The sequence below is a fragment of the Lagenorhynchus albirostris genome, chromosome 8 (genome assembly GCF_949774975.1).
Source record: "Lagenorhynchus albirostris chromosome 8, mLagAlb1.1, whole genome shotgun sequence".
Classification (NCBI taxonomy): domain Eukaryota; kingdom Metazoa; phylum Chordata; class Mammalia; order Artiodactyla; family Delphinidae; genus Lagenorhynchus; species Lagenorhynchus albirostris.
In genome coordinates this window covers 40,162,166-40,174,347 of record NC_083102.1, presented here as the reverse complement: position 1 = coordinate 40,174,347, position 12,182 = coordinate 40,162,166, and the positions used below count along the sequence as shown (strand labels likewise).

At 40.2% G+C, this 12,182-nt stretch overlaps 1 protein-coding gene across 8 annotated transcripts in view; it reads right to left on the bottom strand.

Moving 5' to 3' along the window:
- The window catches only part of ELMO1 (engulfment and cell motility 1), a 548,623-nt gene that overhangs the window by 419,128 nt on the left and 117,313 nt on the right, over window positions 1–12,182 (bottom strand). For all 8 annotated transcript variants that reach the window (XM_060156835.1, XM_060156841.1, XM_060156838.1 and 5 more), the window contains 2 exons: window positions 6,893–6,933; window positions 5,594–5,666 (listed from right to left, as the gene is read on the bottom strand). In XM_060156835.1, the coding sequence (XP_060012818.1) occupies window positions 5,594–5,666; window positions 6,893–6,933 (114 nt within the window). The remainder of the gene's footprint in view (window positions 1–5,593; window positions 5,667–6,892; window positions 6,934–12,182) is intronic.

Genomic DNA, 12,182 nt, shown 5'->3' with positions numbered 1-12,182 from the left:
CTGTCTTTGAATGAATACTTTTCCCGTTAGTTTCTCAAAGTTCAGTTCAGACGTGGTTAGCCCACTCCAGGACCCTTCTGGATCCCTCTTCTCTTCTACAATCGTTTGGTTCCTGCCTCTTCTTCCTCAAAACCTGTGCCCACTTCAAGGTATTCTTCCCCCACTAGACCCTGAGATCCATGGATGCAGAGAATGAAAGGGATTCATCTCACTGAGCTCTTTGTAGAGCCCAGTGCTTGAAATGTGACAGGTGAACTGAATTCCACACTATGGTTGAGTAGTCTCCTGACCCGGGTCGGACATACAAGTCCCAGGGATACACAAGCCCTGTCTGCCCAGGGATTCGGGGAAGTTCAAGGCCTGTCGGAGAACACAGAGCACCTAGGAAGTGGGAATGGCATTAAAAAGGGGTGCCCTTCAAATGACCCCACTTCTTTCCCCGAAAGTTCCTGGGGCCAGCTTTGCAGAGAGGGCCTGGATGAGAAATGGATATCTCTATTCTTACAAAATAAAAACTTATAGAAATAAGATACTGCCATGGTATATCACTGTACTTCACACATTCTGAAGTAGGTCTTAGCACAGGGGACCAAAATACCATCCTGAAATCACGAGAAAACTTCAATTGTCCACAAGTACACGATCTCCTAAAGGTGCCCTCTACCATGCCCCATGCTTTCTGGGGACCTACCTGTCTGCATGCTTAGGGTTAAGGATGACAAGGCAATTTTCCTGTTTGCCTAAAAAATATGGTATTAATGCAATAATACTACCTTAGACAATTATACAGTCCAGACCAAAGGCAAATGAAAATGTGTTTTGCTAATCCCCAGTGAGTGGAAGATTATCTGTTACAACTTCCTCCAAGCCATCCTCTTAAGGAATTAAAAAGGTCACAGACTAAAGCTGGTAAGCAATGCTCACAGGCTGTAACTTCCTATATTTATTGTCCTGAGACAATTACCATCAGGATCACTGGCCTGGTGTCAGCAAAAAAAAAAGGAGCATCATAAACAAACCAGGGCCCAGGTAGTGGGGGCAGAGGGTTTCCAGGAGGTGGCATAGACAGCTTTGAAGGCAGACCCACCTGGGTCCAAGCCTCAGCTCAACCACTGCCCATCTGTATGACCTAAACGGGTTGTTGCATAATCTCTCTCTGTCTCACTTTCCTCATTGTAAAATGGAGATAATAATAACCTGCCTCATCAGACTGGAATGAAGATAATGGACTAAAATGCTTAGCCCTCTCTCTATATAAAATTCTTTTTTGGAAGACAAATTCCACTGGAATACTTAAAGTAAACAAATGGACTACATCAAATTAAAAAGCTTCTGCAGGGAGGGAGATGCAAGAGGGAAGAGATATGGGAACATATGTATATGTATAACTGATTCACTTTGTTATAAAGCAAAAACTAACACACCATTGTAAAGCAATTATACCCCAATAAAGATGTTAAAAAAATAAATAAATAAAAAGCTTCTGCACAGCAAAGGAAACCATCGACAAAATGAAAAGGCAATATGTGGAAAAGAGAGAACTATCTGCAAATCATATATCTGATAAGGGGTCAATATCCAAAATACGTAACAAACTCACACAACTCAATAGAAAGAAAAGAAAAAAAAGCCCAATTTAAAAAATGGGCAGAGAAAGTGCATAGACATTTTTCCAAAGAAGACATACAAACAGCCAACACGTATATGACTAATCAACATCACTAATCATCAGGGACATGCAAATTAAAACCATAATGAGAAATCGCCTCACACCTGTTAGAATGGTTATTATCAAAAACAAAAAAAGAGAGAGATAAGTGCTGGTAAGGACATGAAGAAAAGAGAGCCCTCATACACTGTCGGTGGGAATATAAATTGGTATAGGCACTATGGAGAACAGCATGAAGGTTCCTCAAAAAATCAAAAATGGAACTACAATAAGGATCCAACTGTCCCACTTCTGGGTATATATCCAAAGGAAATGAAAACAGGATATCGAAGAGGTATCTGTATTCCCATATCCGCTGCAGCATTATTCACAACTGCCAAGATATGGAAACAACCGAAGTGATGTCAACGTATGAAGTGATAAAGAAGATGTGGTAGATATACACAATAGAATATTATTCAGCCATGAGAAGGAAGGAAATCCTGCCATTTGCAACAACATGGATGAACCGTGAGGGCACCATGATAAGGGAAACAAGTCAGACAGAGAAAGACAAATACTGCATGGAATCACTTATCCGTGGAATCTTAAAAGAAAGTCAAACTCATTGAATCAGAGAGTAGAAAAAATGGTTGCCAGGGGCTGAAGGGTTGGGGGAAATAGAAAGAAGTAAGTAAAAGGGTACAACATTTCAGGTTATAAAATGACTAGGTCTCAGGATCTAATGTAAAATATGGTGACTTAGTTGATAGCACTGTATTGTATAATTGAAATTTGCTATGAAAGTAGAATTTAAATGTTTTCACCAAATAAATAAATAGCGATGATGGATATGTTAATTAACAGGATGGGAATCCTTTCACAATGTATATGTATATCAAATGACCATGACATATGCTTAAATATCTTACAATTTTGTTTGTCAATTACACCTCCGTAAAGCTGAAAAATACACAATTTACTTTTTATTTTGTATTTTCTCTCTCTGTGTCTGAGACATCACCCTGAAATATGAAAGTTTCTGGGGCAGAATTTGAACTTGTAAATAGCTGAATCTTAACTTTCTCTAAGGCATTTGCATGCTATGCTTCTGCTGAACACTGCTCAACAATGTGACATTTTTACCCCCTGCGATGAAAAACAGAAGTTAATGGCCCAATAAGCAAATGAAGACAATTTCAGAAAATGGGCTTGGATAACATGAGAAAAGCAGGGGAGGTGCCTTCCTGAGGATCTTAGTAGAGAATCACAAGCATCTATCAGTTACAGAATATGTTAGCTTGTCCAGCCAGGGCTGGAGAATTTTTCTTCTTTAAAATTACAGGTGATATTTTACCTGTGTCAGAAGAAGGGAGACCACCTCACATACAATGGAAAGTCATTAACTAAGAACATGCACAAGTTTTGAAAATTAGTCACCAGTTACCACGGTAACACAAATATCACCTAACAACTCACTGGGCTGTAAGTAACCAAGATGATGCTAAATACATTACTTTAAAAAAAGGGGGGGAAATGGGCTCTATTTTTAAGAATACTTGCAAAGAACTAGATGGACCTAACCGCAGACTGAAGGCGGCCCAGGTTTGCCCCTGTGGACCCAGAACTCAAGATCCATCTCCTGCCCTTTGTGTGTCACGTTCTGTGTCACATGCATACACTGTGCTCTGTGACAGCTGTAGGAGGAAGAGTGATGACATTTTACTTACAAACAAAGAGCTGCAATTGGGAAAATGAGCCTCCTCATTCCCTAAACTTTTAGTAAAGGAAGAATCCTCACTACTGGCCAATGAAGAGAGACAGATTGATGACAGATTTAGGTGGCAGTCCCTTTAAATTCAACATTCAGGATTTCCTCAGGCCAAACAAGATCTCTCAGAAAATAACTAGGATGCCCAATAAAATAATAACTTTCCGATTGTTCTGAGTAGCTTGAATTTTCTGATATTAATGTTAATATCAGAAAATTAGATATTAATGTTAGATATTAATGTTAATTAGAGTAAAAGCATAAATAGTATATGAATTTTTAAATTATTCTACGAATTGGCCGCACACAAACACCCTCCTAAATGAAACTTAGCACTTGACCTCTGTTCACAGTGCACAGTGCCTGGGACACTCGGGTCCCATCTCTTCAGAAAAGTGGCCCCAGAGCAGTGCTCCTCCAAGTAGTCCCTGGGTACCTGCATCAGAATTCCACAGGGGGCTCTTAAACTGCAAAATCCTAGGCCACATCCAAGGCTTGCTCATTCTGAGTCTCTGGGGTTGCGATCTGAAAAACCTACATTTTTAAATGATTCTCCCTGTGATGCTTATGTTCTCTAGTCTGAGAATTCCATCCCTAGTAAAATCACCAATACATTGAGGTCTCCTGAGAATGATGACAGAAGACAGGACAGCCACCAGGGGACACAAGCCAATACAGTTAATCAAAGGCAGAGTTAACTGTGACTCGATGGCTTTTGGGGCACAGCCTAGGGTAAAAAACTAGCACAATATACTAGTATTATATACAGGTGTGTGTGTGACATAAGTTTCTCAGAAACAACACAGGTGATGTACTGTGACCTATTTTACTCTATTATATTCCAATTTTTAATGCTATGAACACCCACTAAATTGATTTCACTACCCATTAAATGGTGATGTTTGAAAAACACTATTATTACTTCTGTTGTCCTATAATTTTATCACTTAATAATTTTTAAACTTTTTCATATTATATCCTAAATAGTAGACAGCCATCCAATCTTTTCCAATAATACCCCCAAAGTCACAATATTTTAGTTACCTTTAAAAGGTGAACCAAGGTAAATGAGACAGTCTTCTGTTTAAGGGTATCAACAACAATACATTCAACTGCTAACATTTAACTTTTATTTATTTATATCCTCTTTATCTCACCGAGAATAGCATGCAGATTATATAAATATAAAAGGAATAAAAATTCTGAAGAAAACGAAGCAAGGGGGAAGTAAAGACAGGAAACTGTTTGTGGAATGAATCAAAGCAACAAGTAAAAGGAATAAATACAACACAGGCCAGGAAATCTAGTCCACTTGTTAACTCTCAGCTTTCTGGCAATCAGTGTGCAGAAGAAAACATGATCAGTTATGAAAATTCCAGGGACCATCTGGGAAGAATAAAGCACTTTTTTCTGTGGTTTATTACCCCTGAGATATTGGCCAAGCCATCTGACTTCTATGATTCGGTTTCTTATCTGTTAACCAAAGCCACTGTGGTTTCCATCACAGATTAGTCTTGAGGACAAAATCAACAAACAGAGGTGATGTGCTTGGCCCAGGTCCTGGCACATAGTAGGTGCTGAGTAAATGTTAGTTTTCCTTTCTCTCATTAGGGATCTCTAAGACATTCATTGTACTTGCTGTCAGAGCCACTGTAGTCTTCACAATTCCCTCCTTCTCCTCCAAGCTTCCTAAAGAGATAAAATCACCCAAGAAGAAAGCAGCGTTCCCAAGAACCACAGAACACTCAGTGCCTACACAATGCCACCTTCGAAATGGTTTCTTGTCATTCTTTCAATAACTTTAAGCAGGGCTTAGAGGTTATTCTGAAAAAAAAATTCTGAGAAAGAAAAGCTAGACTAAGTCCTTAAGTATCAAATAAATGCTTTAACCAAGCAATAAGAAAGAGAGATAATTAGTAAATTCACAGTTAGAAGGCAAATGCTGTTGCTAAAACAGGACGCAGAAACATATTTGGTCTTCACTCTTGAATGGGCTAAATATCCCCTTGTTAATACTAAAGTAGCAGTTGTTTGCTTTGCAGACTCTATTTTTGTGGATGGTAGAGATGCAAAATTTAGACCAGCACGTTTAGTCCTGAGTAGAGGAAACATCATTTATGTTTTAATTTCCTTTAAATATAAGTGTCCCAGATTAAATAACACGGTTGACCTACCTTTTCTGTGATATAGAAGTTTGAACTATCAGCGTGCTGCAGTGCAAAGTATTCATGGTTGGCAAGGGACCACCTGAAAAATACAAGCATAAACTGATCAGAAAAAAACAAAAAAGGGTCATTTTCTTGTTTATAGTTTGACAGAGTTAGATGAAATAAACACCCTATGATTGGAATTGAGCCAGTACCCAAGTTACCCACAGTGCAGTTCCTAAAACAAAATGGCATTACCCCCCTTTCACGACCCTGAGACCAACCAGTTCAGATGTGGGTCATCTAGGTGTTATTCCAAGCCTATTGCTCACCTTTAGGCATTTTATCTTTTTTTTTTTTTTTTTTTTTTTTTTTGTGGTACGCGGGCCTCTCACTGCTGTGGCCTCTCCCGTCGCGGAGCACAGGCTCCAGACGCCCAGGCCCAGCGGCCATGGCTCATGGGCCCAGCCGCTCCGCGGCACGTGGGATCCTCCCAGACCGGGGCACGAACCCGTGTCCCCTGCATCGGCAGGCGGACTCTCAACCACTGCGCCACCAGGGAAGCCCTAGGCATTTTATCTTCATGGCTTTGAGGGAAGGGTATTTAAATGTAAAGTTCCATTCCTCCCTATTATGAAGGAGTGAGTGGAGCAGAGAGAGGGAAATAAGTGCAATTTAAATTTTTGATAATGGTTACATTTCAATTGTCTCTGTAGTCTACAGTCCCCAATCGGTATGCCTGCTGTAGCTTGGAACGTTCCAATTAAGGATCTCAGGTCTTAAATAAATTCCAGGTAATACTCTATTCACACTTCTGCTTTAAAAATAAAAAACCTCACGCAACTTCCATATCAATGTGCTTTTCCTTTGGATGGTTAGAGCAACCCCAGAGAAGTAGGAAAGTTCACTATCATTGTGGAGTTCCACATGGCAGCACAACCACCCATTGACCTGTCTTTTAAATTATTTTATCTTCTATGGGGACCTGAGTGGCCCTCTCATTTTATACCAGATGAAGTGTGTACTTAACCTCAGGAACTTACACTGCTCCCGGGTGAGCAGGATGAATGAACCACAACTTTTCAAAATAAATAATATCAATTCCAGTGTCCACATATCAGCCATTCTACACTTTCTATTCCTTGAGAAACAGTGATAATTTTTTTGGCTGAAAAGGCATGGAAATCTTACACAGTAATTCTTGGTGTCTTTTGGCAGGTCAAATAGTGACTTAGTGAATAATATTTAATGATTGCTCAAGAATATTTTATTTGCCTTTCAATTTGTGGACTGGAGCTCCCCGGATAAATCCTGAGTAACACTTACCCATCACAGACTTCCTTTATTATTGCAGACAGTGGTTTTTTCTGAAAAATAGAAAAAAAGGAAATACTTTGTGTCAGTTTCATTTCATCATTTTACATTAAAAAAGAAGAAGAGGCCTAATAAAGAGATATCTAAGTAAGAAGAATTTACATATGCTATTCTTGGTTGTGTCGGTGAGTGTGTTGTTTTTCTCAAGGGAATAATCGACCAGCCATCACCACCAACTGTATTAATGATTTATCACCCTTGTAGTCATTTTTTCTATACTTTAACATTGCTAATTGAAAAAAACATAGATCATATTTAACTTAGCCACATTAAAATCAGGATGAAACATAGCTTTGGTCAAAGATCTCACAGGCAATGACGATCCGTAAGGTCAAATGATAACCAGAATTCCTCAAGAGTAGTACATGAATCGGGCAACCAGCAGTTTCATTTTATGCAAACAAGCTTGGATGGGGGATATTTTTATGAGAACATGAGGCAAATGGAATATGAAGCATGGTGACATTGTTCCTACAAAGTGCAGAGAATTCTTCCCCCAACTGCGGTCCATGCAAATGCCAATCACGCAGTGGCTTGAGCAGGACACACTCAAGTAATGGGACCATGACACCATGTGCCATGGTGTCAACTGGCGGCTGACTACAGCTGTGCTCTTGGCCTAACAGCCACAGCTGTGCTCCGCCTGCCTCCAGATTGAAAGAATGTAGTGAAGAGACACACAGAGCTCGCCCAGAGATGTCGAAACTCTTTCTGCTTTGGATGCAAACAGACCCTGGCTATCTCCTGGGATGGGCAGTAGTGTGTCAACCAAAGGAACACATTACAGACAAGAAACAAATGGGGAAGAGAAATCAAAGAAATACAACACATGGCCCTGGGTTTTCAGATACAACCACAGAAAAGCATCTAAACATGTTTTCCTCCTGTCCCTCTGAGGGGCACTGTCCTATGGGGGAAGGAATTCTGAATCAAGCAGACTCAGTTCAAATCCTAGCTGTGTCAACCTCTCTGCAGTGAGACCTACAATTTCCTTAATTTGCTGAACCTCAACTAACTTACCTGTAAAATGGGCAGAGGACCTATCCAGTCCTCAGGGCGGTTGTAAGAATTTTAAATTAAATTAAATTAAATGAGAATTAAAACAAAGGGCAAAATATTTTAAAAAAAAAGGGTTAGGGCTCCACTTCCTTACCCTCTCACATCACTAGAAGACCTCGATTTCCTCTTTGCATCCTTGCCCTTGGACCCAATGCTGCTAGGTCTGCCCTCTTCGTTAGTTCTGAGCACTCTTCATAGTCCTTTCGAAGGGCCTCTAGGCCCTGATAAAAGCTCCAACACAGTCCTCAGTGTTCCTTCAATGCTCTCCCTCCCTCTGGAGCTCTAGGGTCTATGACTAAACCTACAACTATAAATGCAGTGGGCAGAAAAGGGACCTAGAATTGCTGAGGGGTGGAAAGATGGTAAGTATTCCTGACATTCTGAGTTGGTCTCCTTTAGAATAAGATTGGAAATGGAGATTGGGTTCTACAGTGAGGTTACAGGTTACACAACTCCTAGACCTTTGCAAGAACTTGTCCATTGTTTATGGCTCTGGCTGTGAGTCAAGGGGCAAATGTGCTCTCACAACCAAAGGACAAAGGAGCTTTAGAAACAAAACTTTTCCCACAAGATGAGGATTTTGCACTTCCAGTTGCCAGTGGCTTCTCCAGGCTATCGTATTTCATGAGGATCTAGTGGTCTCCTACCCTCCTAATCTTACTTCTTGTATCCTCAAAACTGCAATATAAATAACAGGGCTGGATTTCAGACTTAAATTACATTGAAAGGACAGATCAGCCCAGGAAAGTATTGCTATTGATGTAGGAGAAAGCATTTAAATTACAGCTTTCAGAATTAGAATTCTTAGTCTAGGTAACTTAGAGGAATTTCTTGGATTTTAATTCAGGTCTGATTCATAGATTCAGAATCAAATTTGAAAAGACAGAAGTCTATGGGCTTCTAGAACTGTCATATCTAGAACATTCTGAAGTTGGATATATGAAAGGAGTAAAGACTCTGGAAGAACAAAACTTAGAGATTTAATAGAGAAAGATTAAAGAAAAACTTTAAACCACAGAGGAAAAGGAACCATAGTTAACTGAACATAATGCACTCATAATGCAGCCTCACCAGTTAAAACGAATGTTAGGTAAGGACAGGGCTGGTCCCACGGCCCACTTCCTACACCTGTCTCCTCCATTCTTGATCTGTTCCAATGAAACACTGGCTCCACCGCCCAAACCTAATTCCAATGACTTTTCACAATTCTCATCTCCCTTAATCCATCCACCTTATTTGACAATATCATTACTACCTTCTTTTTGAAACACTCTTTCCAGAGCTGCTATATTTCCTTCAGTCTCCTACAGTTATAATCAATAATCCTTCGATAAAATTCAAGAGATCTTTCATTATTTCTCTTTTATCTCTAGCTTCCTAACTCCAAATTTCTGTTCCTATCTCTTCTGTTTTTACTTAATTGGTCAGTTCCTCATTCATTTCAACTGCCCCAAGTCTATAGCCTGATCCCAAACACCCTTGCAAATCTCTGACAGTTTGTTAGAAATAGCATGTTAACTCTCCTTCAAGCATTTTATTAAATATACAAACAAAAAATCATCACTCTCACCATTCCCCACCCAGCAATCTACCCCAATAATAGCATGCCCCTGCCCCCAAACTCCCTCCATCCCAGCCATGATTTCTGTGTCTTATTATGACACCACTACAGCCCGGAGCATCATTAAACTTTATTTCTTCACTCTCCAGTTTTGATTTGTTACAGGTGATGTAGCATTTTCCTCTGTGACATTCACATCATTATTTCTCACCTCCTCCTAACCACTCTTCTAAAATCCTGACACTTCTCCTTCCAACTCCTACCAGATAAGTCATACCCCAATTCCATCACCCTTAATTCTGTTTCCTCAGCCCCAGTGCCTTTCCTGAGTACCAGCCCATCATTACTAGCACTAACTACTTGCCATAAGTTTCCAATCAAATGCTCCACTGGTCTATCAAACTCAGATTCCTATCTTCCATTAGTTCCTGCACTTGCCTTGCCTATTCCTGGCAGTTCTTCCATGTACACTTCTAGGGAACTTATCTTTGCCTTCTCTATTCTGTGACGTACGGATATTTACAAGACACTGAGTCCCATCATTCCTTCCTTCACAACCTCTCTCCCCTTAATCCTTTCCAGATCTTACTACCACCTTTGGTTAAGAGTTCTCAGGATCTTGGCGCCAGATCCTTGCAAAACAGTCTTTGCATCTCCAGTTTCTTTGTCTCCAATCCCCACGTTAACTATAATTAGGCAAAATCACGCTTTCCCCACAAACTTAACTCATGTCATTCTTTGGCTCCAGTAGCCTTCATAGGTCCTCCATGACCATCACCTATACAGTATAAATCCCTTAGCTTGTCATCCAAGGCCTTCCACAATCTGGTCTCAAGCAGTCAAGCTTTACTAATGTTGTACACGTTCCCCATGCTTCTGGATTAGCAGATGATTCATCCAAAAAAATCCCACCCCCATACTTTCACTTAATGCCATTTGTTAAAATGTCCATCTCCTCCTTTCTGTTCCAACTCTAACAATGACACCTCCTCTAAGGAGATGTCCCTGATTTCCCCAGATAGAGATCAGTCCCTCTGTGCTTAGCACATTAAATATATCACTCCTAAGGACTTGGTATATCTGCCTTATCTTCTTGTCCCTTGAGAACAAGGCACCTTAATTCATCTTTGTAACCTTCTCCACCCCTCAGTACTAGTTGCACAGTACACAGAGGAGACTCAGTACACTTCTGTTAAATGGAAAATCCACACATTCACTAACTTTCCTTTCAAAAACAAACAAACAAAAAAGGCTTGACTGTAAAAGTAAACCATTTCGAAGGATAGCCTGGATTAATCAGCACACATCCCACTTCCTACCAGGTAAACCACTGCGGGGTGGCTCTAAGCAGCTGCTCAGACATGTGAAGGTTGTCACTACTCCCCTCACAGACCACTCTGTGATTCACAGTTTGGAAGAGCATTGAGTCAGCCAGGGGATGAAGAGTATAATTCAACAGGTATAATTGTCTCCATCCATTAGCAAGGCCACACAGGTAAGCACGAACTGCTCCTGTAAACAGGGACTGAATGAGATACCCCAAATACACTCTTCTGGTAGCAGTGCTTTTCTCACTTCCTATACAAAGCCCTCAATTTGACGTGAGCCCCTTGCCTGACTTAAATTCTAAGCCAAAGGTCGGCTCTATGTTTCAGTTAACATTTGTTCAGGTTACATAAGATGTTTCTATCTATCTGCCCAGTTCTCTATGACTTGGAAGTAGGGTGACAAGTGCAATGCCTTGGTAGCTTTTTGTAGACCCACGGAATAATTTGCCTTTTACCTCATTGAGACGAAAGCCCAGGAGAAAAGAAAATTTGATCTAAAGGATGAAAACTGGTTCCTCTCCCTTTGATTCCATAAACTCTAAAGGAATGAAAACTAAATTCTACACTCGACATGAATATATCTGGATGTAGAATATTGAGGCACAATTATTTTAATTGCCTGAGCATGTTTTCATAACTTAAAAAAATCGTAACTAAATCCCTTAAGCTTTTTGTTCTGAAGGTCAAAACTGCCTTCTCAGACTCAGCAGTGAGAAGGGAAGAGCAGGAATGTTTTTCAGGATAACCCAGAGGGTTAGACAGTTACCAGATTTCCTTGTGCAGGGGACTGGGGATTATGTGCACTCTCTACCCCGTTCCCTTTAGCAACGGTGAGGTCATCTTGCAGCATGAGAAAGTATTTCTTCTCTTTATATTAATCTGGGAAAATCTTAATGATGGCACAAAAATTTTTATTTGTCAAAGTATGCATTTCCATCCGAATTTGATTGGAAAGGTACCATGTGCCAACAGTTCTATTCAAGGGGTAAGCTTTTTTTGTTTTTTGGGGGGGGGAATTTATTCCTCCCTTTTTATTTTTACTCTTATTCTCCAAAAGAATTCCTTTATTCAACTTAATTTATCAAAGAGTAAGTCCAGAAAGCAAATCTCCTGTACAGAAAGATTGATCTACTTTACATGAAATCACCTAGATTCCTGAGAATGGCCAAATTCCCCAGCAATTCAGTTGTGATCCACATCTCTGCCTCTGTCCTCATATGGTCTTCTCTCCTGTTACTATAAGGAGGATTTAGGGCCCACCCTAAATCCAGGGTGATCTCATCTCAAGATCCAC